The following is a 26,062-nucleotide window of genomic DNA, read 5'->3' as shown; positions in this document are numbered from 1 at the left end:
GAGGGAATGTTTAGGTCCCCTCCAATACAGTTTATGTGTGCTTTGCTCCTACCACCCCCTTTCTTTTGTGCTTTATTATGTATTTAATGGTTACAAGATATACATGGGTTGATACAAAAAGTGCTTAAAGGGTATGGATCTCTTGAAAAACACGACAGTGGGAAACATTGACAAATGTCACAGACAGGTTTGATTATAGTTGCAAGTCAAACACTTCTTTGAATTCCTCTGAAGTTGGACTAGTGCCCAAGTATATATATATATTATTATTTCTTTAAGTGTTTACTTATGTTCTTTATTTATTTAGTGTTGGCCCCATTAACCTTAAAGTACTATTTTGCATTCATTTGTTATTTTATATGAACGTTCTTATTTTGTTAACTTGCTTCTCCTTCGTATTAAGTGTTTTATTCCCCTCACACTTTTAGTTAACTTTTTTGTCTATTTGTTTTGCCTGAAATGCTTTATATAATAGTGGCTTCATTAGTATGTGCAACTTCTGTCCTTACACATTACTCTTGTGTTCTTTGTACACACATTCTTTTGAATAAACATTGAATTTGAATTGAATTGAATATATATATAACAAGTTTCTTGTTGCCAACAAAGCAGATGATTATTTTTTCTTACTTAAAAACTCTTCCCCATTTTTTTTAATGCATAATTTTAAAATCTTGAATATACAAATAAAACATTTTTTCACTCAATTTGGACATGTCCAGAGCTTTCATACTTTTAGCTCAAATTTCTTAATTTCAAAATCTATTTTCTTACAACTATGCTTCTTTAGATGTGGGCACCATACCACAGCTGTATTCTCTAATTTAGGTTTGACGTACTGTAGATATTCATTATAAAGTTATTTAAATATATTCTATGAACGTAATTGAGATTTTTTCTAAAATTTAACAAAGGACATATGCTTCTCAAATAATATAATTTTCTCCCATTTATCTGCATTAAATTGCATTATCTGTGTGCCAGTGCCTATTTGTGGTTTATAGGATAGTAGTGACCCAGCATGTAGTGTCCTATTGTCTTTTGACAATTTACCAACTTTGCTTTTGAAGTTTTCCTCATTCTGGCCAATTAACAACTCCATGTGAGAAGATATTCTGTTCTTGCATCTCTCATCGGCAGTTTTTTCTTGTGTGCTAGCTTGAAGCTGTAGTGTTTACTTGATGCCTTGAAAGTAATTATCATGTTTCCCTATTTCTCTATATTGTTAAGAGTGGCAAACTTGAAAAACTTGTAATATCTTTCTCAGTTTGAGTATTATTTTAGCAGTATGGCTCCATATGTATGAGTGTTTATATATTTATATTTGCTTTTTGGTGCCTGTTTGTACTTTTTATGGTACTAGGTTGAGTGTTTTTTCTCTGTTATTATTTTTATATGTAAATGTGTGTGCTTTGCATTTCTGTATTTCCACATCAGTGTTGCATCCAGGTATGCAGTGTGATATGTTAATGTACATTGATAATGAATATATAGGTGTGCATGTGTGTTTGCATGTACATTATTTTTGTGTTTATGTTACTCTTGTAATTTAGCATTTATTGTTTGTGTGCTGATATATGCAATGGTGTGTATAATGCATGTTCATACATGGACAATTGTATACACAAGGCATTCATTAAATTTTGTGTGAAATGAAGAGAATATACTTGTTACTATGGTGGTGGTGGTGGTGGTAGTGGTGGTGTTGTAGGGTTAGGGGCAGCTACAGCACCAGACTGTATGTACCCATCGATCCAGGCGTTTACTATCATGTACTGTATATAAAAAATGGCTGAATACAGAATGTCAGTGTCATTCTAATGCACAACTAGTCAAAAAACTAAAAACACAATTTCTTATATGCCATATCAAAAATATGTTGGTTATTAAAAATTTTATTTTATAAAAAATGGTGAGGTAAGTTTCCAGTAATTTAGCGGAAGCTGATGTTTAGATAGGCCTAAGCAAAATTGCAGACAAAAAACATTTCAAAATTTTAAGAAAATAAAAATAAAATAAAATAAAAAAAATAAAAAAGGCACAGCTCATTCTCAAAAAAGAGACATCATAATGTACACATACATTTTATACATATATGTATGAACATTACATTCATATATGTATTAATCTGGTCGATAAATGTCAACAAAGGACAAGATAATCACCAAGGATCTTATCTCAACAGGACATAGGGATCATTTTCACAGGAGCAGGAGTTGAGGGGAAGGCAGGGTACACAAGGACAGACCTATTAAGAAAGCCACGTGGAATATCGAATACCGAAAATGAGTCAAGCATCCTAAATCTATTACAGAATCATTTGTTTTGTGCATACTATTCCACGTGGTTATTTGGGAATAATCTTTTTATTTACGAATCATCAGAAGGAAAAGAATTTATCCCACTTTTTCATTGTTTACTCTGTTTTCATATTAATATAAATATAACAAAGAAATTAAACAAGTATTACCATATTTACATTAAATTCTTTTCCTCCATACGAAAAATGGCAATTGTAGTGGGTCGACGAGGTCCAGAAATTAATTATACATTCTTGTGCATGAATCATCATCTATCGTGCAGGCCTGGTAAGGCACAGGAAGTACGTGTGCAACTATGGAAAAGTTTATGATGTGCAACACTGTGTAGGAGTACCGCTGTAAGTTTGCACGACTCTACCATATGGGATAGGGTTACGACTCTATGCAAGTTAAGTTCTATTAAATATTCCCTTTTTTTCTACTTTGCTTGCTGAGAAATTGCTTTCTAATAATTACAACTAAAACTTTGTAAAAAAAAAAATATTGTTCATTTGTACCTATGAGTTTTTACTGCAAAATAGCAACAAAACTATTATTGAAAATGAACCAGTAAACAAAGACAAACAACTAAGCACTCTGGCAACTGTGCCAGCAGCCAAACCACAATTTGTGCTCACAATTTAGAAGTAAACAATGCTGCATTCTGGTAGCCGAACGACAGTTTATCTGTAGTATGTATTAAATAACAGTTTCACGTCAATAAATGCCACAGGGAAAAGTGAATTAAATGCTGCTGAAAGTCCAACTTCTTCGTGCGGCTACTGAAGAAAATATGTATTTGTCTGCATGAAAAATACAAATACTGCATCTTTTTATAATCTCAGAGCAGATGAAGATTGTGAGCCATGCAGTCTTACATAACTATATTACAAGCAATGAAATGCTGTCACACCTGTTTGCCAGGAAGCCAGAGTCTTCAATGCCACATAAAAGGTGTGGCTTAACCCTTCACTTCTTGCAATATATCAATTTGGATTACTATTTTCCTGAAGAGAGATGGTCCTTATAACATTGCCATCTGTTCTGACATAATCCACTAAAATATCTGAATTCAAATATTTAATTGTATTTCATAGTAAAATGCAAGATTGGAGTGTAGTGTATCACAGAGAGCAACACCAGGTGCCGGCCACATATCTCAGTACATACACACAGTATATATGGGAAATTATAACCTGAGTCACTCATTATAATTTGTGTTAATACAAAGAGCCAAATCTCTTCCATATCTAATAAAACATCAATAACTTTATATAGATTTTAGTTTAGTTCATTTATTATTCACCCCATACCCATCTCATTTATTTATTAGAAGTGCTAATATAATAGATCAAGGTATTATGCTCTTAATATCATGATGACACAAATTATTGTATTCCCCTGTGTAAATAATGCATGCATATTAATAGGATTGCTATGAAGGAGTTAAATGAAACAATATATTTCACAGCATGCTTTTAATAAGTGCAACAAAGATGAGAAGATGGTGCAAACTACTACACATTAGCAAACTGCAAGGCAAACCATGCAACACCTCATAAAACAAACAAAACAATAACTAAAAACTAAAAATGAAACCAAGATGGTAATAAGACTAAAAAGAATTATAAAGTGAATTATCAAAGAAGGGAGAGTTCATAAGAAAAGACTTCAGTCATATAAAATGAAAAACCTCAAAAAAAAAAGGACTAAGATTTAAAAAAAAAATAGTGAACAGGATTGGCGATGCACAGTGAACCCTTCCATCCTTTGCTGATCCACCACAGTTACATTACAAGCTGTGTTTACTCTAGGCTAGCTACTTGATTACTGTTTAACTTGGAATATTGATTTAAGTCCAACATATGATTTGTTTAACATCTATTCACTTCTTGAAATTACAGAATGAATTTCAAAATAAAATTATTATAGTTTAAGGGAATTCTCCATACTGTATTATGAAGAACATTACAATGGCTGGCAGTGCATAAACCTCGAATGAAGACTTTTAAATTTTCTTAACCACATTCTATACATTAAAAATTACATCCTTACTGTTATCACTGGATTCTACTGACAACGGCTGAATTTTGAGTACAGTGTAATCAATCAAAATGTATAGTGATTATATTTTTAAATTTATTCCCAATATATATAAAATTTTTGTAACATAGTGAAAGCTCTCAATAAGAGCTGTAATATAGCTATCAAGTGACTGGAACAGTTTAGGATAAACTAATCAGTGATAATTAGCTCTTGATTAAGTAAATATTTTAATATACCTAAGCCACTTAGTGTCATTTTGCTTTACAAAATTTAGTGACACATTAATGCTTTAGCAACCTAAACATTAGGAGGAAAATTAAAGTTACAACTTCCATAATATAATTACAAGTTGCAAATTTGAGTGTAAAATAAATTAAAGAGAGTGCCATAATTTACACCTCAGTACAATATTTTCTGTATAAAGTATAATCCATCAACATCTAATTATCACAAACATATTTCAAAATGAAAACTTAATGTAAATCATACAAGTTTATAAACTGGTGAACTCTAAACCTCCAACTATTCTTTGACACAGTTTCTAATTTTTTGATTTACTTAAAACAAAAATTTTAATCAATTTAAACTTTTTTGTATTTTCATTTTGTAGAAAGATATCCAATGCAGAAAAATAATGAAATAATAGCAGATATATAGATAGTATAATACGTTTTAATATTTAAAAAACAAATCCAGCGATATTAATGGTGTCAAAGTTATTAGAAAGCAAATATGATTATTTGTGTGCTGTTTCTAGTAAGCTGATCTAGCAAGCACTGTAACAGACTAAGGAAACTGCTCATACTACCAACGAAGCTCCTCTGGCCCACTGCTCGCCCTCTAATACAAATTTTTACATAATGGACATTAGAATACGGGATCATTGATAAAATAATGGGATTGTTCAAGGAATGCTTTCGGCAACCTTAATAATCTACGTAGCTTCAAAAGTTATGTGAGTGAACGTAAGTAAAATGAATGAATTTGTCAAAAAGAGAAATAGCATTACTGTAAATCAAGATCATATTTGATAATAAATCTGAATACAGTATAATAAATTATAATGTGTGGTATATAGAAATTAAAAATTTATGGTAGGCCTAATGCTACAATAATCTGTCTTGAATAGTTAAAGCTACAGTATAAGCACTTCTCAATATCCTAGATCAGCCACCTAGAAAAGATCATAGACTAGTGGGAGTTCTTTTTCGAGATATTAGTGGGTGATTTTTAGATGTAATTGTGTGAGTAACAGCAGGTTTAGCCAGAGATGTGCAGGTGGGTGTGGGTCCACTTGGGTCTGTGACAACACATACCTTAGCTGATGATGCCCGTACATCTTCTGCAGGCGTAGGAGAGGAGGCTCTAGGATCACCATTGGCTACACCAACAATTGGACCTCCACCAGGAACATTAGGAGGAACTCGTTGCTCCTGCACCGAGGCTAACCTGGTGGCAGATACATATCTGACCTATTATTATTAATGTTTTAGTATTGCAGCTGTACTTGCATGATAATCCTAAATGATAGTTACAGTGTGTGTGTGTATTTTCTCACAAACATCATCCTGCTTTCACATTAACCTGGACAATACTAGAATGATATACAGTATATAGAAATGCTATAATATAGAATATTTAATAAACTTTAAACATTTATGTATACATTTTGTGCTTTTCAAAAATAAATTTACACTTAGGAAATGCTATCATGGGCTTCTTTATTTTACCAAGGACTGCATGTACAGAGGACCATCTAACTTTGAGAACCCCCTCGGGGATGGGACTCGTTGGTTACCGTGTAAGTTTAAAACGAGAAATGTAGGAAAAAGGAAAGAAAAAACACAAAAATCAAATCCAGGGAAAAAAATTGACAGGTTCATGGAATAAATGTGACACTATTTTGTTTGTACACACCAGTAAGAGAAGTCTTGATCCACTTGTTATGTTGATGATCATTGTTGATCATTGTTGATGGAGCATAGTTATTTACATGGAAGAGGTGGTGGTGGATGTTGATGGTGTTGGGTTGACTGAAGTGGAGATTAATAGTGAATGTTATCCATGATTTTTTTGTTAAATGGCATCTGTTTATGAGAGCCCTGAGGAAGCTGAAAGCTGATGTGAACCCCGTGTAGCCGCAGGAGTTACGAATGATACGCTATACCTATGAGATCCCTGAGGCACGTTGCACACGACCCGTTGATTGCCTCAAGGAGCGTTGCGCAGTGCAATAGTTAAGGCCCTGAGCAGTATAAGGGTTAAGAAGATAAAAACAGTAATTTTGGTAATGCCATATTCAGCACACATAACAGTTCTCGAGACACTGCTCTCCACCATTTTAATTATTTCCACTTTATTCTCAAATGTCATCACTGACCTCTTTCTTTTATGTATCCCACTTGATGCTTTCACTGACAAAATGCATGCATTTGGAGCCGACATGGTGCACGGATGATACTTGATTGTGCAGATATATCCAACAAAGTCACGGAATGAACACTTCAGCCTCGTGACAAATTAAAACAATGGGCTGTGAATCTGTGACGTCACAGGGTAGAAGGCACCAGAGTGGCGTCCGACACGGTCATTGGGCAAACTAGGCCATCTCCCTCCCACCACCCCCCAGGCCGACGCAAGGCCTGGCAGACCACTTCCTCACTTCTTCCCTTCCCGAACTTAGTTAACCACTGGATTGCGCCAACCGAGAAAACTCGGTTGGTGGGAAACTGCGTCAACCGAGAAAACTCTTTTTATTTTCTCGTACCCATTCAAAATGTGTGCACGGTTGGTTATGTACGAAATGGACTCTTAGGACCTCCAGTGAGAGGCAGCTATCTTGGAAAAAATTCCCAGAATGCCCTAGGGCTGCTGGCTCGGTTAGTACTGAGTGAGCAACCATGGATGGCACACACATCTCTGGCTCCCAAACACCTGTCCGACGCGGTGTTGAAAGATCGCGCTCTGTCAGTGAAATCCAAACCTTATTGTTTGAACAACATAAAGGTCATGATATTGGTGAAACTAGGCACAATGAGGACCTAACACAAAGGTCGGATGCAAGTGATACAGCACCTATGAGGACGATACAATGAGCGTATCCAGTTGTAGCTCTGAGTGCCACCCTTGTCCACCTATATCATCTCCAATTTATATAGATGATACATAGATGAATCGTTTTCTGCGTTCATTGATGATGCATCTGATACAAGTAGCATAGATGAACAGTATTAGCGGCTTCCATGGTGGTGTTTTCCATAGATATTTTCAAGAATAGATGAATCTCTTCCAGATTGACTGACACTCTTTGAGGCTAACTGAATCTCTTCCAGAATGCCTGAATGTCTTTTAGATTGACGGACACTTTTTGAGGGTGGCTGAATCTCTTCCTGTGTGGGACCTTACACAGCGATCTTTTCAAGACTTCCTTACAAATTGATATTTTCCTATAATCTTTTCAATACTACCTTATGCTTTACAAGCTTGGTTACATACCATCTACAAGTACTAAAACCAAGGGTGTACATGAGTGCATTATTTGCAAGCGCACAGAATGAAGAATCAGTAAGCAAAAATCTATCGGTACCTGGTGCAACGAGAGCAAAGTCGCGCTGTGTACTATGGACTACTTCGTTGATTATTACTCACTTCCGAAGTACTGAGTGTGTAATACAGTGTGTTACTGTGTAAATAGTGTGTGAAACTGTACATATTGTAATTGAAGTGAATTTTTAACAGGTAATGTTGCAACTGTAATTTTAACAATGGTAATGTTAATAATAAACATTTATTGTGGACACATTACTGACACTTGTATCACAGTGCTATGGAAAATTATGAACATTCTACTGTATACATATTGTAAAGGACACAAATATGCATCATATACGATAAAAAGCAAATAAAACCGCATTGGAAATACATAAAACAAATAATTGAAAATAAATTTGTGGCAACATGTGGTACTTGAATGGCCTGCGCGACCATGTCTGAGCGCTTCACGCACGGGCGACCAGCCCCTGATGACGTCACAGTGCACCTTGTCCACATCCTCACGGCCAAAGTAAGTGGAATTTGACATTTATTTTTACATAGACATGTTCAGAGAAGGGAATTCATCATTTTAATAAGAAAAAATGTTTTTTTGGGAACATTTGATTTTATGTGCATAGGGGGAATTTCACAATAAACTCGGTGCATCACAGTGCTTAAGAAAGCATGAAATCGCAACCCCAATCATGAAACTGGAACTTTTGGATAACTTAAGTTCGCAAACCAAGTGGTCCTCTGCATATTTTCTGATACCTACTCAAAATTATGAATGTTTGATGTATGACATTTTGTAACATTACAGACTTAACGAGAGTAAAAAAACAGCAGTGAATGTAATGAAACACCATTTTCTGGGTGAGCCCAGGAGGATCCCTGGAGCTATCGGGCTAATGTGTGATAGGCATAACAACCATGAAACCTATCCAGTCCCTGAACCCCGGATGAATAGGAACTTACCAATACCTATCTTTGAAGTCCAAGGACACCCATTCAGGCACCCAGCTCGAAAAGAAGCTGAACCTGATACAGAGTGGTTATCCGAAAGAAGAGGCAAGGAATCCAGGGATTCAGATAGGATAAGTTCAGAATGAACCTCAGATCTGCACAGTCCTGTTTCGGCACTGGAAACAGATGGGAACCCACCTGAAGAACGAGGTCACCCTTCAGCTTTCGACCATTGCTCAGGCATACCCACTCCGAGATGACCTGATGAAGCGCAGGGGAAGAAGCCTGTCCTGCCAGCCCCGAACCCCCAGGAAGGGACAGAACCCTTTCAATGCCACAACAGGCCAGATGACATGACCAAAACAGAGTGAGCTTCCCCCCCCCCCCCCTACATTGCCCTATCAACAGGGCGAACTGCGAAAGGGTCGACGCCCCTTATGAGAAGCCCACCGACAAACAGAGTGATCATTGCAGCGACCAAATGATGCCGGCTCCGAAGGCAACGTCGGATCAGAAGTTGGCACCAATGGCTCACCTCAACCAGCGGAACACCAAGTCCTGGCATGACCCTTCCGAGAAGGCCTAGAATGGCTGCCCCCGGAAAGCCAACAAGTATGATATAGGACGACAACTTGATGAAGCCACCTGCAGAAACTGCGTGACAGCAGATTACGCAAACAGCAACTGACAAAATGGCGACAAAAACTGAAGAGCCAGGGCCCATGCGAATCCCAAAGAGAGAACGAGCACAGCTGACGGCATGCGAGGCAAGAAGCAAAGAACAGAGACACCACCTTCTTCAGGACAGGTGCAAAAAGCTTCAAAAGTGCGGCAGACGCCCGAGTCGCCAAGGATAGCACATCAAACGAAGGCCCGGCACTCAATGCCTCCACATCCTCCTCAAGCCAGGCCGAAGATAGCTCGAGAAGGGAAAAGAAATGCAAGATCAAAGCTAAATGCTCACATGCAAACAAATTCTCAGTAACCAAGGACGCCTAAATGGTAGGAACCTACACATGCAACTAGACAAGACCAACATCCCGAGAAAGCATGGGGGCAAACAAGCATGCATTAACCCTTAAATTGCGCATTGCATCATATGATGCTTTGACCGACTTGCAGTAAATTGCGCATCGTATCATGTGATGCTTTGGAGTACTATGCAAGATTTAAACGACCCGCGGATACACGGGGTTCACCACATCTTCATCAGTGCTCTTGTAAACAGATGCCATTTTTTAAAAAAATCGTGGGCCAAATTCCCAGGTGTTAGGGGCCTCAGTATTGAGTGAGCTACCAAGCCTGACACACGCAGCATGAGCTCACAGCACTGCTGTTCAGCTTGTGACCACAGCATCGCCTAAAAATGCCATAATATACTTGTTCATGCTATTATGTAGCGATGATATTATTACAGAAGACCCCTGACTGTGATAAAACTGACCAGGTTTCTGATAATAGCAGAATTGTGGTGATATTTAGCGTTGTGTGCCATGGAGGGAGGAGTAATGCTGTGGGAGGGAGGGTGGTGGCGATGTCTTCTGACTGTGTGTGGCCACCTTTTATTGACTGCACTCACCATACCAGCTTAGTGGTTCACTATGGTGAACACAAATGTAGATACTTATATATAACGTGTGTATAAAGGGTATAAACAGCAAGAGGAGTAGGTTGGGAGCCGCCATTTTGGTGAGGGCGGTGGCGTCGTCTGCACGATTTACTATGTTGTTTACTGGTTACCACAATGGTCTTTGGGCATCATACCAGTTTACTTGTCCAAGTATGGTGAATAAAACAGGTAGATATTTATATATAATGTGTGTATATAGCATAATAACACCACAAACAGTATTGTTGGAGGAGAAATATTAGTGCGTCTGGCCTTAAGGGTGGCAGCCAGCTGACTGTGTGAGGTCCTACGTCTTTGTGCCTTTACTCACCATACAAGCTTAGATGTACAGTTATGGTGAACAAAACATGTAAATACTTATATATAACGTCTGTATATAAAAGCAAAAACAGTATGGTGGGTGGAGAATGGTGGCAAGTCAGGTGAGGTGAGGGAGGGAGGGAGTGGCAGCCAGTGGCGGGCTGCCACTGGCTGCCACTGCCATTGCCACTCAGCATACCAACTTAGTGGTTCGTTATGGTGAACACGAATGTAGATACTTATATGTAGCGTCTGTATATAGTGAATAGAAGCAAAAACAGTATTGTGGGAGGAGAATGTGGGTGAGTCAGGTGACTTGAGGGAGGGCGTGAGTGGCTGGCTGGTACACGGTGGTCACTCCTCGTTACTTTTTGACTCATAATAGCAACTTAGTGGTTCATTATGGTGAACAAAACATGCAGATACTTATATATAACCTGTGTATATAGTGTAATAACTGACAAAGTATTTGTTCACTGTTTGATGAACATAATTGAATCAACAATATGCACACCATATTTTTGAGTACAGCGATGATTCACTCATTTTATTATATAAATATATCACACTACACACTATTGAATAATATTACAGCAAAAAACTATGAAAAATCAATCAGAGACATTGAAATAATCAGGTAATTATCTCTTTGTGGCAACTCCGGCCTGACAGCTGGCGATCAACAGACCGCCTGGGACGCACGCTAAGGCAGCGCCTGTTTTTTGCCAGACTTCCCCGCCCTATAGCGGGCAATATATGCCACTTACGATTATTTATTATTTTTTCCATGATCAGTGAACACAAATTAACAGGTTAGGAAGTAATTTTTTTTTTTTTTTTTGTATGCGCCTGTGAGTGTCAAATGGTATATAGCCATGCGCCATTTAAGGGTTAAGGCGCTCAAACTCGCGTCCTAGGTAAACCTACGGAACAGTAGACGTTTCTCACAACTCAAGCGTGTGGGACCGACAGAACTCATGCCACACCCCTAATGAAAGGAAAGGGCAGTCTACCAGCTAGGAAGACTCCAGAATATCCAAATGCACCCGATACGGGGAAGAAGAACTGAACTCAAATATGGAAGGATCCATCACAGAGGCAGAATCTGGGTCTCGCAGTAGGTACGCAGCAAGAGCTTCCCAAACCACCCACAGGACGATTTGAGATTGGTGATTGGTGGCCCTCTGCTAAGCGCCTGTGATTGTACACGTCACAGGGGTTTCAGTGTTTTGATCTTCCCCTTGTTAGCTTTGGGTCCTAACCGGTTAGCAACACCTTGTCCGGGCTTTCCGTGGCAGTCAACCTAAGGGACCTGGAAAACCCTGTCACGGCTTGGTGGACCAATTGATACGTCTTTTGAGCTCCAGTGTGCCTCGTGCGGGTTAAAAGTTGCTGTGTGCCCTTGTCTCAGGGTGACAGTCACCTCTTTTGCCTCCGTCATGCTGCCTGTTAGGTCAACGACACCTTTAACCCGAAGTCCTGTGAGTCGTGTTCTCTGCTTGTTCTCCAGTACTATTCCAGTGACATTACTATTAGGCAGGCAGCATCCACGTTGCATGCTAGGTTTAGGTTGCTGCGACACGCTAGGTTGGTTTCCCACCCAGATGCCACACGACTGCCCCGCTTGAGTTATAGGGACCCGGACCTGGGGTATTGGTCACTTCTACTTTGGTTCAGTACGCGCTCCCTGGTCCTTCCCCTGTTGTTCATCCTGCACCTCCCCCACCCTTTTCCCCTGCTTCCGGTTCCCAAACTTCTGAGGGTTTCAGAGTTGTAGCAGGGTTTAGTTGGTAATGACTCAGGCAGCTTTGGGGGCTGCCCCATTCGGGCTGGGGGATGGAGGCATTCAAGCCAGTTCCTCCTGCCGAGGCTTCTGTGTCCCAACAGCAGGCCCAATTCTTTTCAGCCTTTTACCTGGACTCCCTTTTCTTTAGAGGTAGGGTATGGAGGACTGCTCTGCCCTGGGTCCTGACTTGAGGGAATCGCAGGGCTGGGGAGGAGTCGACCTAGGGGCTTTGGACCCCTTTTGACCATGCTTGGGTGTTAGTGCCCTCTTTGCAGGACTTGTTGTTGCAGGGGAAGGGATTTTCTTACTCCCCCTTCCTTACATGAGTATGATTTGAGTTCAGTTCCTCCCTGGGTTTGGTTCTGGGCTCCCTTGGGTTCCTCAGCCTTGTCCTTTCGGAGGTCTTCTGCCTCTCGTATCTCCGTACGGGAGGTTCGTGAGGCTCTTGCTGCGTACCTCCTGCGAGACTTGGATTTTGCCTCCGTGATGGATCCGTCCATATTTTAGTTCAGCTCTTCTTTCCCGTGTTAGGTGCATTTGGAGATTCTGGAGTCTTCCTGGATGGTAGACTGCCCTTTCTTTTCGTTGGGGGTGTGGCAGGGGTTCTGTTATTCCTGCACGCTTGAGTGGTGTGAAACATCTACCATTCTGCAGGTTTACCTGGGGGGACAAGTTTGAGTACATTAATGCGTGCTTGTTCGCCCGTATGCTTTCTCGGAATGTTGGCCTTGTCCAGCTGCATGTGAAGGTTCCTACCCTTTCGGTGTCCTTGGTTGCTGAGGATTTGCATGCCAGTGGGCATTTAGCTTCAGTCTTGCGCTTCTTTTCCCTTCTTGAGCTGTCTTTGACCTGGCTTGAGGAGAATGTGGAGGCATTGAGTGCAAGGCCTTCATCTGGTATGCTGTCCATGACGGTTCGGGCATCAGCCGCACTTTTAAAGCTATTTGCGCATATCCTGAAGGAGGCGGTATCTCTGTTCTTTGCTTCTCGCCTCGTGTGCAGTCAGGCTGTGCTCGCTCTCAATTTGGAATCCACTTGGGCCCTGGCTCTTCGGTTTTTGTAGCCGTTTTGTCCATTGCTGTTTGCGTGATCTGCTGTCACGCAGTTTTTGCATGCGGCTTCGTCAAGTTGTCATCCTATGTCGGACTTGTTGGTTTTCCGGGATGGCTGCTCCATGTTTCTTAAATAAAAAAATAAAAATAAAAAAATAAAAAAATATGAAAAATTATGAAAACAGAATAAATCTCAAAAAGGTTCGTTCAGTGTTTGGCAGGTAGGCTGCTCCATGTTTCTTAAAAAAAAAAAATAACGAAAAAAAAAAGTTGAAACAATTTGAAAAACGGACAAATGCCATAAAGGTTCGTTCAGTGTTTGTCGGGTAGGCTGTTCCATTATTGAGACGTAAATGAAAAATATAAAACAAATGGAACACATTGTTTCAAATGTGTTCCATTTGTTTTATATTTTTCATTTACGTCTCAATAATGGAGCAGCCTACTCGACAATCACTGAACGAACCTTTATGGCATTTGTCCGTTTTTCAAATTGTTTCAACTGGTTTTTTATTTAAGAAACATGGAGCAGCCTACCTGCTGAACACCGAACGAACCTTTTTGACATTTGTTCTGTTTTTCAAAATTTTAATTTATTTATTTATTTATTTTTTTAAGAAACATGGAGCAGCCTACCTGCTGAACACCGAATGAACCTTTTGCTATAAGACAAATGAAAAAAAATATTGAACAAATTTGAAGAGAGAAAAATGTCATAAAGGTTTGTTTAGTGTATGTAAGGTAGGCTGCTCCATTATTTAAAACATTGAATATCATATTGATGTTTTTCGGTGATAGAACGGATTAATTTGATTTCCATTATTGTCAATAGGGACATTCGTTTTGTATGACGTCCGTTTCACATGACAATCATGATCATATTCATATACAGTGGCACCTCGACTTACAATTGCCCCTACTTACGATAATTTCGAGTTACGGTGTAAATTTGATAGAAAAATGCGACTCGACATCTGATGGTGTCGTTGACTTCCGATATTTGTTGGTACACGTTCAGATTGACCGAGCACGTGGATCCCGGTCATGCGATCCGACCTGCCTCAGTTTACTACAGCTGCCCGCTTAGTGACGATCGCGCCTATAAGAAATTCCGCGTTTGTGATGATTTTTTGCATTTTGAACATTAAAGTAATTATTATATATCACGCCATGAGTCCCAGGAAAGTCAGTGGTAAGGCTCAACATATGAAAACCCATGTAAGGATGACCATAGAGCAGAAACAAGAGTACAGAATGTCTCTTCCTCAACAATTAAGAAAATGTGTGCAGCATGGGAAGAATTGCAAACCTTTGCTGAAACAACTCACCCAAATCAAGCTGCAGTAGGCCGTTGCCTTAACCTATTCAATGACACTGTGATGCATCATTACAGACAAATGTTAAAACAAAGGGAAAAACAAATGTCTCTTGACAAATTTGTAGTGAGACAAACAAGCACTGAACCATAACCAGGTCCTAGTGGTATGCAAGCAAAACGTGCCAGGGAGTGCACACCAGAAAGGTCCTCACTGCATGATGTTATAATGGAAGGGGGACTCCCCTTCCAAACAGGAACAACTCTCCTCCTCCCCCCTCATCACCATCTTCCATACGCCATCAAGAGCCCTCCATAAAGGTAAGATCAACTTAGGTACTGTATTGTAGTTAGAAAAAAACATTGTATTCAGCATAAAATGTATTTGTATGTTAATATTTTGGAGGGTGGGGAATGGATTAATTCAATTCCCTTTATTTCTTATGTGAAAAATCGCTTCGACTTACGATATTTCGAGTTACGATCCGTCTCAGGGAACGGATTAGCATCGTAAGTCGAGGCCCCATTGTATATATGTGTGTATATATATATATATATATATATATATATATATATATATATATATATATATATATATATATATATATATATATATATATATATATATATATATATATATATATATATATATATATATATATATATATATATATATATATATATATATATATATATAGGTACTGTTCCGATCGGCTTGTTCCGATCGGCTCGGCTTTGTTCCAATCGGCTCGGAGACCCTCGGTTCGTGGGGAAAATGTGCATTGAAGTTCCTGAAGGAATTGGGGGACAAATTGATCAGCGCTACAAAAGACCAGAGAGCAAAAAGTTTCTTGTTCCAGCGCCTCAGTGTTGCGATTCAGAGGGGAAATGCCTGTTGCGTCTTGGGCACTAGTCCAACTTCAGAGGAATTCGAAGAAGTGTTTGACTTGCAACAATGATCGAACCCGTCTGTGACATTCATCAATGTTTCCCATTGTTGTGTTTTTCAAGAGATCCATAACCTTTAAGCACCTTTTTGCATTATTATTTTTGTATCAACCCATGTATATCTTGTAACCATCAAATGCATAATAAAGCACAAAAAATAAAAAAGGAAGGGGGTGGTAGGAGAAAAGCACACAGAAACTGTATTGGAGGGGATCTAAACATTCCCTCTAATGCGTTATGCGTGGTTTCCTCCGAGGCTATGGGTCCCCCTTCTTCCAGCTAGAGGTGGTACTCCCTTCCATATATATATATATATATATATATATATATATATATATATATATATATATATATATATATATATATATATATATATATATATATATATATATATATATATATATATATATATATATATATATATATATATATATATATATTAATTAGTATATTTTGGTAGCAGTCTCTCTTGTAAACATATGTTGTTAAATATGACCGAAAAAGTAAGATTAATAATTCTAACACGAATTTTCTCAACATTTCTTATATTTCTTTTTACTGTTGATAGTAATTGAAAAATCAATTCTCCAAAATTCATTTTTATTTCTAGTCTGACGCGACGCTTGAACGCGTTTCGTAATAACTTATTACATTTTCAAAGATTTTAGTTTACACACACACAAATGTAACCTGAAAACACTAAACTTTTGTTTATACTAACACTTTAGTTTTGCTTATGCTAACACTAAACAGCTTGTCTTATATACTCGCACTTGGGTGAGGTGATATGTTGCAACAGTTTTGGATGAGGTGAACAAACTTTTGACCAACACAAGACAGAACACGGAACATTGGGTATTAATTGGATAAATGCGAGGGAAGATTGGAAGTAACTGCAAAGGGACTATTGGCCCATACTTCCTCTTGATGTTTCTGTATTGGTATGGAGTCTTGAAGTGGGTAGAATATAGTTGTGCATTAATTGGCTGTTGATTGCTGGTGTTGATTTTTTTATGTGTAGTGCCTCGCAGATGTCAAGCCGCCTGCTATCTCTGTATCTATTGATGATTTCTGTGTTGTTTGTTAAGACTTCTCTGGTGATGGTCTGGTTGTGGGAAGAGATTATATGTTCCTTGATGGAGCCCTGTTGCTTGTGCATTGTTAATCGCCTAGAAAGAGATGTTGTTGTCTTGCCTATATACTGAATTCTTTGAGGCTTACAGTCCCCAAGTGGGCATTTGAAGGCATAGACGACATTGGTCTCTTTTAAAGTGTTCTGCTTTGTGTCTGGAGAGTTTCTCATGAGTAGATTGGCCGTTTACTTGGTTTTATAGTAGATCGTCAATTGTACCTTCTGATTTTTGTCTGTAGGGATAACGTTTCTATTAACAATATCTTTCAGGACCCTTTCCTCCATTTTATGAGCTGTGGAAAAGAAGTTTCTGTAAAATAGTCTAATAGGGGGTACAGGTGTTGTGTTAGTTGTCTCTTCAGAGGTTGCATGGCGTTTCACCTTCCTTCTTATGATGTCTTCAACGAAACCATTGGAGAAGCCGTTGTTGACTAGGACCTGCCTTATCTTACAGAGTTCTTCATCGACTTGCTTCCATCCTGAGCTGTGTCTGAGAGCATTAACGACACTCCTCTTGTACCTGTCTGGGCAGTCACTGTTGGCATTGAGGCACATTCCTATGTTTGTTTCCTTAGTGTAGACTGCAGTGTGTGGAAACATCCGCTCCTTTCCATGACTGTTACATCTAGAAAGGGCAGCTTCCCATCCTTCTCCATCTCGTAAGTGAAACGCAACACAGAATTCCGCTCAAATGCCTCCTTCAGCTCCTGCAGATGTCTGACATCAGGTACCTGTGTAAAAATGTCGTCAACATACCTGCAGTATATGGCCGGTTTCAAGTTCATGTCGACTAAGACCTTTTGTTCGATGGTACCCATGTAGAAGTTCGAAAACAGGACACCTAGGGGAGAACCCATCGCGACCCCATCTACTTGCTTATACATGTGCCCATCCGGGCTCAAGAAAGGTGCCTCTTTAGTACAAGCTTGGAGTAGTTTCCTTAGAATGTTTTCTGGTATGTCAAGAGGAGTACAGGCCGGATCACGATACACTCTGTCCGCTATCATCCCGATTGTTTCATCCACAGGTACGTTGGTAAACAGTGATTCTACGTCCAACGAGGCTCTTATCCCTGTGGCCCGTGTTCCCCGCAGTAAGTCAACAAATTCCTTTGGAGACTTCAGGCTGAAGGTGCAAGGGACATAAGGAGTCAGCAAGCCGTTAAGTCGCTTCACCAGTCTGTACGTGGGTGTGGGTATCTGACTGATGATTGGCCGAAGTGGGTTTCCAGGCTTATGTGTCTTGACATTTCCATACGCGTATCCAGGCTTATATTCCCCAATAATCTTTGGCAAGCGTGTCCAGCGAGTTCAACATCTGGTTTTTTGATGATGGCACCATAGCTGGTCCCCTTAGACTACCTCTTGGAAATCATCAGAAAAATAAGAGAGTAAGAAGTAAGCCTGGGTCTCTTCCTGAATCCTTCCAAGTGTGAAGTATTCTCCTCTAACCCAGACATCATAGCTAGAATAAAGACCGCCTTGCCTAGAGTCCATGTCATTAGGGTTGTGAACAGCACTCTCCTTGGAGCCCCCCTCGGGTCTAATGCCATTGATGAGATCCTTGATAAGAATATCACAGTCCTCAGGAGGATGGAAAACAGGATAGGTGACATCGATGCTCACGATGCTTTTTATCTCCTCACTAAATGCCTCTCACTTCCAAGGCTAACCTACTTTCTGAGGTGCGCCCCATCCTACGACAGCCCAAAGCTTGAAGAGTATGACCTATTACTCAAGACCATGCTAGAAAAAGTTGTCAACCTCTCCCTCAATGAATGCCAGTCGAAACAAGCCACTCTCCCTGTCAGGCTTGGCAGCTTGGGTGTCCACACTGCTACCCAAATTGCTGTCCCAGTCTTCCTGTCTTCCTCATCAGTATTGGATGACCTGGTTAAGGAAATTCTACCTGACAACCTGTGTGACTTAGCAGGGATACAGGACTCCCACTATACGGAATGTGACACAAAATGGGCTACCATGGCAGACCCAGCACTCAGACCAACCATGCTGAAAGCCAAGAAATAATCCAGCCGGGAGAGCCTCATTGTAAACAAAGAAGCCACAGCTTTGCTGGAGGAAGGGGTGATCAACCCCAGTGATCACGCACGCCTCAAAGCCGTGCAGGCTCCCCCACGCAGGAGACGTTCTTTTGGCAGTCCCTATGTCTGCGACAGGCACACGTCTTGATCCACAGCAGCTCTGTATCGCAGTCACTCTCTGCCTTGCTGCCCCTATCCACACTGTTCACATTTGTATTTGCGGCGAGGCAGATGCAGATGAATATGGATTGCATGGTCTGCACTGTGGAAAATAAGGCGGTTGGCACTCTAGACATGACGAAGTCAATGACATGATTAAGAGGAGCCTTGCCTCTGCCCAGTGCCCAGTGGAGAGAGAGCCCCGTAATCTACTGAACCATGACTGCTAGCTTTGCCCACCGACCAGACGGTATCACACTGCGCCCTTGGAAGGGTGGCAGACAGCTGGTGTGGGACTATACTTGCGTATCCATCCTGGCAACCACATACCTCAACCTCTCTGCCGGCCAAGCAGGAGCCACAGCGACACACAGAGAAAGATACAAGTCGACCAATTACAGGGAATTAGATCACCGGTACAACTTCGTTCCAATAGGATCTGAGACCCTAGGTCTATGGGGAGAGAGTGCAAGAAGATGTCTTAAGGATCTTGGTTCCAGGGTCATTGACACTACAAAAGACTCAAGAGCGGCAAGTTTTCTCTTCCAGCGCCTCAGTGTCGCGATCCAGAAGGGAAATGCCCGCTGCATCCTTGGTTCCTGCCCAGCGTCAGAGGAGTTCGAAGAAATCTAGTCTCTAGGAAACAAACTTCCCCTTATTTCCTCTTAATGTTCATTTTTTGTTAACAATCAGATATATAACTGTATAACCTTGTATAATAAAGTGAACAGCACTTTAATACACGCTATAATAAAGTGTACAACATAAAAAAAGGGGTGGTAGGAGAAGTGAACACTCATACGTACTCAGATTTAAATGACAAGTTTCTCTCTGAAATCTTTGTTTTCCCTACTTTGAGGCTGTGGGTCCCTACAATTGCACCAGAGGTGGTACCCCTTTTTTATATATATATATTATTATTAAAGATGTTTATGTTTACATGATCTACAGTTCTTATATTTTACTACATGCAAGTCCTTTCCTGACTTACCTCTTAAGCGTTACTAAGGTACCAGTGAGCTTCTTACAACGCCGAAGTGCACTATCCAATTTATCAGGCTCTTCTTTCAGGAACCTAAGAACAAAGAAAGATATTGTTTTATTGACAATGTTGGAACTTCAATGTATCATATCCAAACTAATGTCCAACTTTTGGATAATGCTTTTACACTGAGAAAATTGAGCTGTAACTTTATGTAAGTTCGTAAAACATGTTTTTACAGTAAGATTAAACTTGAATGTATGGATGAGGAAGTTTTTAAGATACTCCTAGTACCTATATTTGCTAAATCAGGTTAAATGTCATGCAATGAATTATTTTACAGTCATATACAAGAGTACATTATTGTTTTAACTACTCCTTTGCAGAAAAAGAAAACAAAAGTCAATATGATTATCCTCATTACCCCATTTCCTCCTTACATGGGGTAGTGAGGCATCAATGCAGAAGAAGAAAAAGGTAATGTCTGATAATGCTATAAAATAAATTAATAAACATTTTATTGATATACAGTACAGGGTAAAACATGTATTCAAGTTCACTGCAAACTCCTTGCCCATAATATTTAATCTTGACCATTACAAATGTTAGAATTATGAAATGTTTTATATTACAGGAGAATAGAAGAATATAGTAGTGAACAAAATAGAAATGTATTAAATTAAGCAATGTAAGTGCACCTATTTATCTGAAAGCTAACAACACTACTTACTTTTCATTACAAATGGCTTTTTCCATTTCAGCAGATATAAGACCTTTTAGACCATCTTGAAGTATTGGAAATTTTGCTTTCAGGTCAGCTACTGTTTTACTGTTGGGAGTAAACACAAAAAATTACATTACATTGAGAAAACAAATAATTTTACAATTTGTTACAAAATTTATATATATATATATATATATATATATATATATATATATATATATATATATATATATATATATATATATATATATATATATATATATATATATATATACATATATATATATATATATATATATATATATATATATATATATATATATATATATATATATATATATATATATATATATATATATATATACATATATATATATATATATATATATATATATATATATATATATATATATATATATATATATATATATATATATATATATATATATATATATATATCTCGATCTTTCGATCTCGATCTTTTCACTGTTGGTGGTATAAAATAAAAATGAATTTTGGAGAATTGATTTTTGAATTACCACCAACAGTGAAAAGAAACATACGTAAGATCGAGAAAATTCGTGTTAGAATTATTAATCTTACTTTTTCGGTCATATTTAATAATATATAAATATATATATATATATATATATATATATATATATATATATATATATATATATATATATATATATATATATATATATATATATATATACATACACACTGTACTACCTAAACAGGAGAATAGGCTGATCTTCCATAGTAACCTAGTATCCTCAGCAAACGTGTTTACATAGTTCTGAATTTCTTCAGGTACATCAGGTTCATCATTTATATAAATGATGAACATTACTGGTGCAAGAACTAAATACTGTTCCTCTGAAAGTGCACTTGTTAGCTTCTCAATTACTACCTCAAGAGGTAGGACAAGTACTTATCGTTAACACTCTTCAGTGAAAAGTACAGAATATAAACAATAATAATAATAATTAATAATAGATAGTTTTCTATTACCTTGATCTAGATAATATTAATGCCATATTTTCTACATCGGACATATTAACACGTAGTCGCCTATTTATGACATTGTTGCGTAGCTCCTCAACCTTCAACTCCAAGTCACTGCAAAGAAAATTATCTAAGACAGCATATACAAATTTTAACATTGCACAAATATTTAAAAATATATACATATTAATATGCAACAAGATGAGTTTGTGTTTACATACATGCTTAGATCATACTCTCCATCACACTGTTATTTATCCAAGAAAACAAGTCTTACATAGTACACCTACCAAAAGAATCACATATTATACCTGCCATAAGAAGAATATAAACATACCTACCATAAAAAGGCACATAATTACCATAATTCATTTTGTCAGGGGACTGGCAGCATGTGTATGCATATTTAAGTTATGCTAGTACTGTATCAGTGTACCCCCAAGGTTGTACTACTGACCCTTTCAAGGATGCAACTCCACAACAAGCTGACTAACTCCCAGGTACCTATTTACTACTAGGTGAACAGAAGCATTAGTTAAATGGAAACATGCCCAACCATTTGTGTCCCACCTGGGATCCAAACCCAGAATTCCCAATTGTGAATGGAGAATGAACCCAACTATACTACTGAGACCATAAGAGGCATGTAATACACCTACTATATGCGGCACATAATATGCCTGCCAGACAAGGCATATAATATGCCTGCAATATGAGGCTCGTAAAAAATGTATATTTGTTTCAACTGACCTTAATCCTACTGTACTTACTCCAAAATCAAATATATTCTGCATCTTATCTTAAGCATCAACACCACGAAATGCAAACTAAAGTTTGAACATGAAAGTAAAATGGTACCAGAATGAAAAAATCCAGAGGACATTGCCATACTTTAATATGCAAAAATACTGCCCTGTTGTCACCAACGGGAAAAGGTAATATGCCACAAATGTACTTAAATAAAGCAAAAGCACAAACTGTTTTTTTTCAAGGCTTAGTGAAAATATATACAAGTTAATAACTTGGTCTTCCTCTTTCATAATCAATAAAATCATGTTGAACATAGTGGTGTAAAGAATTAAATTATTTTGTGCGCTTTGGCACTAACTGAGTTGTAACTTAAAGCTGATCTTATATTTATGCTCGTTTATTCAAAAGTATATTTATCGATTCCAAGAACTTTCCATATTTTTCCATTTTTTCTCCATCTGCTTCCACTTGTTGCACTACTGTTCTTGCACACAGTATTATTTTATTTGTTTTTAATAAAGCAAATATTCACAAATTTGTGAAAATTTAGGATAAATAAAGTTATAATTTAAAACAAAAACAGTGTCAACAAAAATGGCCACTACTATAGGGCAGCTACACAAGATTGAAATTTCAAGGGTTTCAGTCTGGACAAAATAATGAAAGATAGTTTTCTTGACAGGTTAGTGATGATTGAGAATTTGATAAAAGCAAATTTTTAAAATTATAACAAAAAAATGAGGACCTAAAAAGTGAAATAAATACTTTAAGGAAAAGTATTTTGCAGTAGGATAAGGAAATTTCCAGCTTGATTGACAAGGTAAGGGAACAAAAATGACAAATCATGGGACTAGGGAAAGAATATGACTCATGGGAAATAAAAGAGAACTAATTTGAAGAAGTTAATAGGAAAATAGATTAAGTTTGGAGCAGATGTCAGTGCCTGTGTACTAGCCAACTAAAACAGAGAGTTAGGCAAGCATATGACAAGTGACACCTGGTAAACAACTGGAGTAGGTTACTGAGGTATTGAAAAAGTGTAAAGAGGAAGTGATAGAAACATTTGCACAAGTTGTAAAAGAGAAAGAAACAATCAAAGATGAATGTTTGCAAGTCAAAAATAAAAATGAGCAGCAAGAAACAGACATTAGGCAAGCAATAAAAAAAACCAGCGTTGAATGTAATGAAAAGCCATTTTCTGGGTGAGCCCCGGAGGCTCCCTGGAGCTTATTGGGCTAATGTATGTTATGTTAGACCGGGACATTAGCTATGGAGTTCAGACCTACTAGGGACCAGCGCCAGAACCTGGCCCCTTCAGAGAGGTTTCAGGGAGCAATGGCCCTGGAAAACCCCATTGTGGTTGGGGGTTTTCCTTATCTGCCATCGACTGGGGTTAGGCACCCAGAAAGGTAGGCATAACAAAACATACCCCACATGGTAAGAAACTAAAACTAAAACCGAACAGAGAGGTAGAAACTACAGGGCCTAGCAGAGAGCCACTAAACAATACCAGTGGAACTATAGCCACACTAGACAAACCCCTACCAGGCAAATGAAAAAAGAAAAGAGAAACCCCGCAAAAGTACACCGTCCCCAGAGGCAACAGGAACCGATCGCCGCATAGGTAGCAGGTCGCCCAACATCTTGATGCCCTAACCAGCACGATACAAGTCCCTACCCAAGATAAAACAAGGGCCCCAAGCCCCAGCTGGCCCCAAGGGCGAGGCATATGCCAAGCAGCAAGAACCCCTATGGGAACGGGTCCCAAATGCCCCAGGGAAGATAACCCCGACACGCAGGGGGCAGTACTCAAAGGGCGCTTAGGAAAGGAAGCCCCTAAGCGCATGCAGCCCCGGCACTGATGAGGAACATTTGGCCACCATACAACACAAAAATATGGCAGTGAGCACCACGGAGGCAAACACCGCCTAGGAAACTGAGGCCAGAGAAGCGTCTGTCCCATTTGACATTAGCTTACGAACAGGAGTGCTATGCAGCCAGCAGGGTGAGGTCCAGGGGCCCCTCCCCCTCTCAGGACGGGGAGGGCTGCGCGGACTTGCGGCGCGGTAGTACAAACGTATGCTTGTTTACTTGTTTCCTTGGGATTAAAGGGAGTTCTACCTCTCCGTTCGGTTTTTGTTGTTAGTTTCTTGCCATATGGGGTTTGTTTTGTTATGCCTACCTTTCTGGGTGCCTAACCCCGGTCAATGGCAGATAAGGAAAAACCCCAACCACGGGGGGGAGGGGGGGTCCAGGGCCATTGCCCCCTGAAACCTCTCTGAAGGGGCCAGGTTCTGGCTCATGGTCCCTGATAGGTCTGAACTGCATAGCTAATGTCCCGGTCTAATATAACATACAGTAGCCCGATAAGCTCCAGGGAGCCGTAGGGGCTCCCCTCAGAAAACTAAACAAACAATTTCAAAGTGTGTTTATGCAAAATGAAGTTTGGAGAGAACCAGACACAATATGAATTTCAGAAAATAACAGAGTACATAGACGTGTCTTGAAATGACGTGGGAAAAAAAATTCTCACGGAGCTATGTAGAAACAAGGCAGTCGACCCAGATGGAGTTTTACCTTGGGTTTTAAGAGAATGTGCACCTGAGCTGAGCACCCCACTTCAATTTATTTTTCAGTCATCTTTGTGTACAGAAGTCTTGGCAGATATATGAAAAAAGGCAAATATAGTTCCAATCTACACAGATGGTAGTAGGGAAGACTCTCTTAATTACATACCTGTATAACTGGCAAGCATGGTAGTCAAAATACTAGAACAAATAATTAAAACGAAATGTGCAGATTATCTGGAAGAAAATGACATAATAACAGACAGTATGGCTTTCGATCAGAAATATCCTGCGTAATAAATCTACTTAGTTTCAAAGACAGAGCCATAGAGATTTTACAGGAAAGAGATGATTGGGTAGACTTCATCTGTTTGGACCTAAAAAAAAAGGCTGATAATGAGTCACAATCATGTGGCTGAAGATATGATGACCAAACCCAATATCAGAAAATGAAGAAATGACAATGTTTTGGTTTGTCCTGGACCATTATCAAGTCATGTGTGAGCCACAAAAAAGCCACTAAAAAAAAAAAGCTTTTGACAGAGTCCCACATAAGAGGTTGTTCTGCAAACTGGAACATACTGGAGGGGTGACAGGGTTATCTTGCCTTCGTCCCATTTCCATGGAGTGGAGCATAAATAGAGCATCCTTCCGCTGGCTCTGCAAGATGTTTGGTCGCCCTGAGTTGGTTGATGTGGAACTGGTGCCTGCCCTCCTGTGTGACTCCATTCCCTAATTGCAAGGCTCTCACTGTGGATATATTTCTGCTGGACTGGTTGTGGTGAGGGGTGCATTTAACTTTTTCTGTGGGTTCAATTGTTG

General features: G+C 39.0%; 1 protein-coding gene across 1 annotated transcript in view; it reads right to left on the bottom strand.

Annotated features, from left to right (window-relative positions):
- The window catches only part of LOC123758288 (uncharacterized), a 296,794-nt gene that overhangs the window by 132,858 nt on the left and 137,874 nt on the right, over positions 1–26,062 (bottom strand). Inside the window, exons 15-18 of the mRNA XM_069323039.1 lie at positions 21,930–22,037; positions 20,919–21,017; positions 20,198–20,281; positions 5,663–5,813 (exon numbers count right to left, since the gene is read on the bottom strand). Coding sequence (XP_069179140.1) covers positions 5,663–5,813; positions 20,198–20,281; positions 20,919–21,017; positions 21,930–22,037 — 442 coding nt within the window. The remainder of the gene's footprint in view (positions 1–5,662; positions 5,814–20,197; positions 20,282–20,918; positions 21,018–21,929; positions 22,038–26,062) is intronic.

This window comes from Procambarus clarkii, chromosome 11 (assembly GCF_040958095.1).
Source record: "Procambarus clarkii isolate CNS0578487 chromosome 11, FALCON_Pclarkii_2.0, whole genome shotgun sequence".
Classification (NCBI taxonomy): domain Eukaryota; kingdom Metazoa; phylum Arthropoda; class Malacostraca; order Decapoda; family Cambaridae; genus Procambarus; species Procambarus clarkii.
This window is presented reverse-complemented; position numbering and strand designations above follow the sequence as displayed.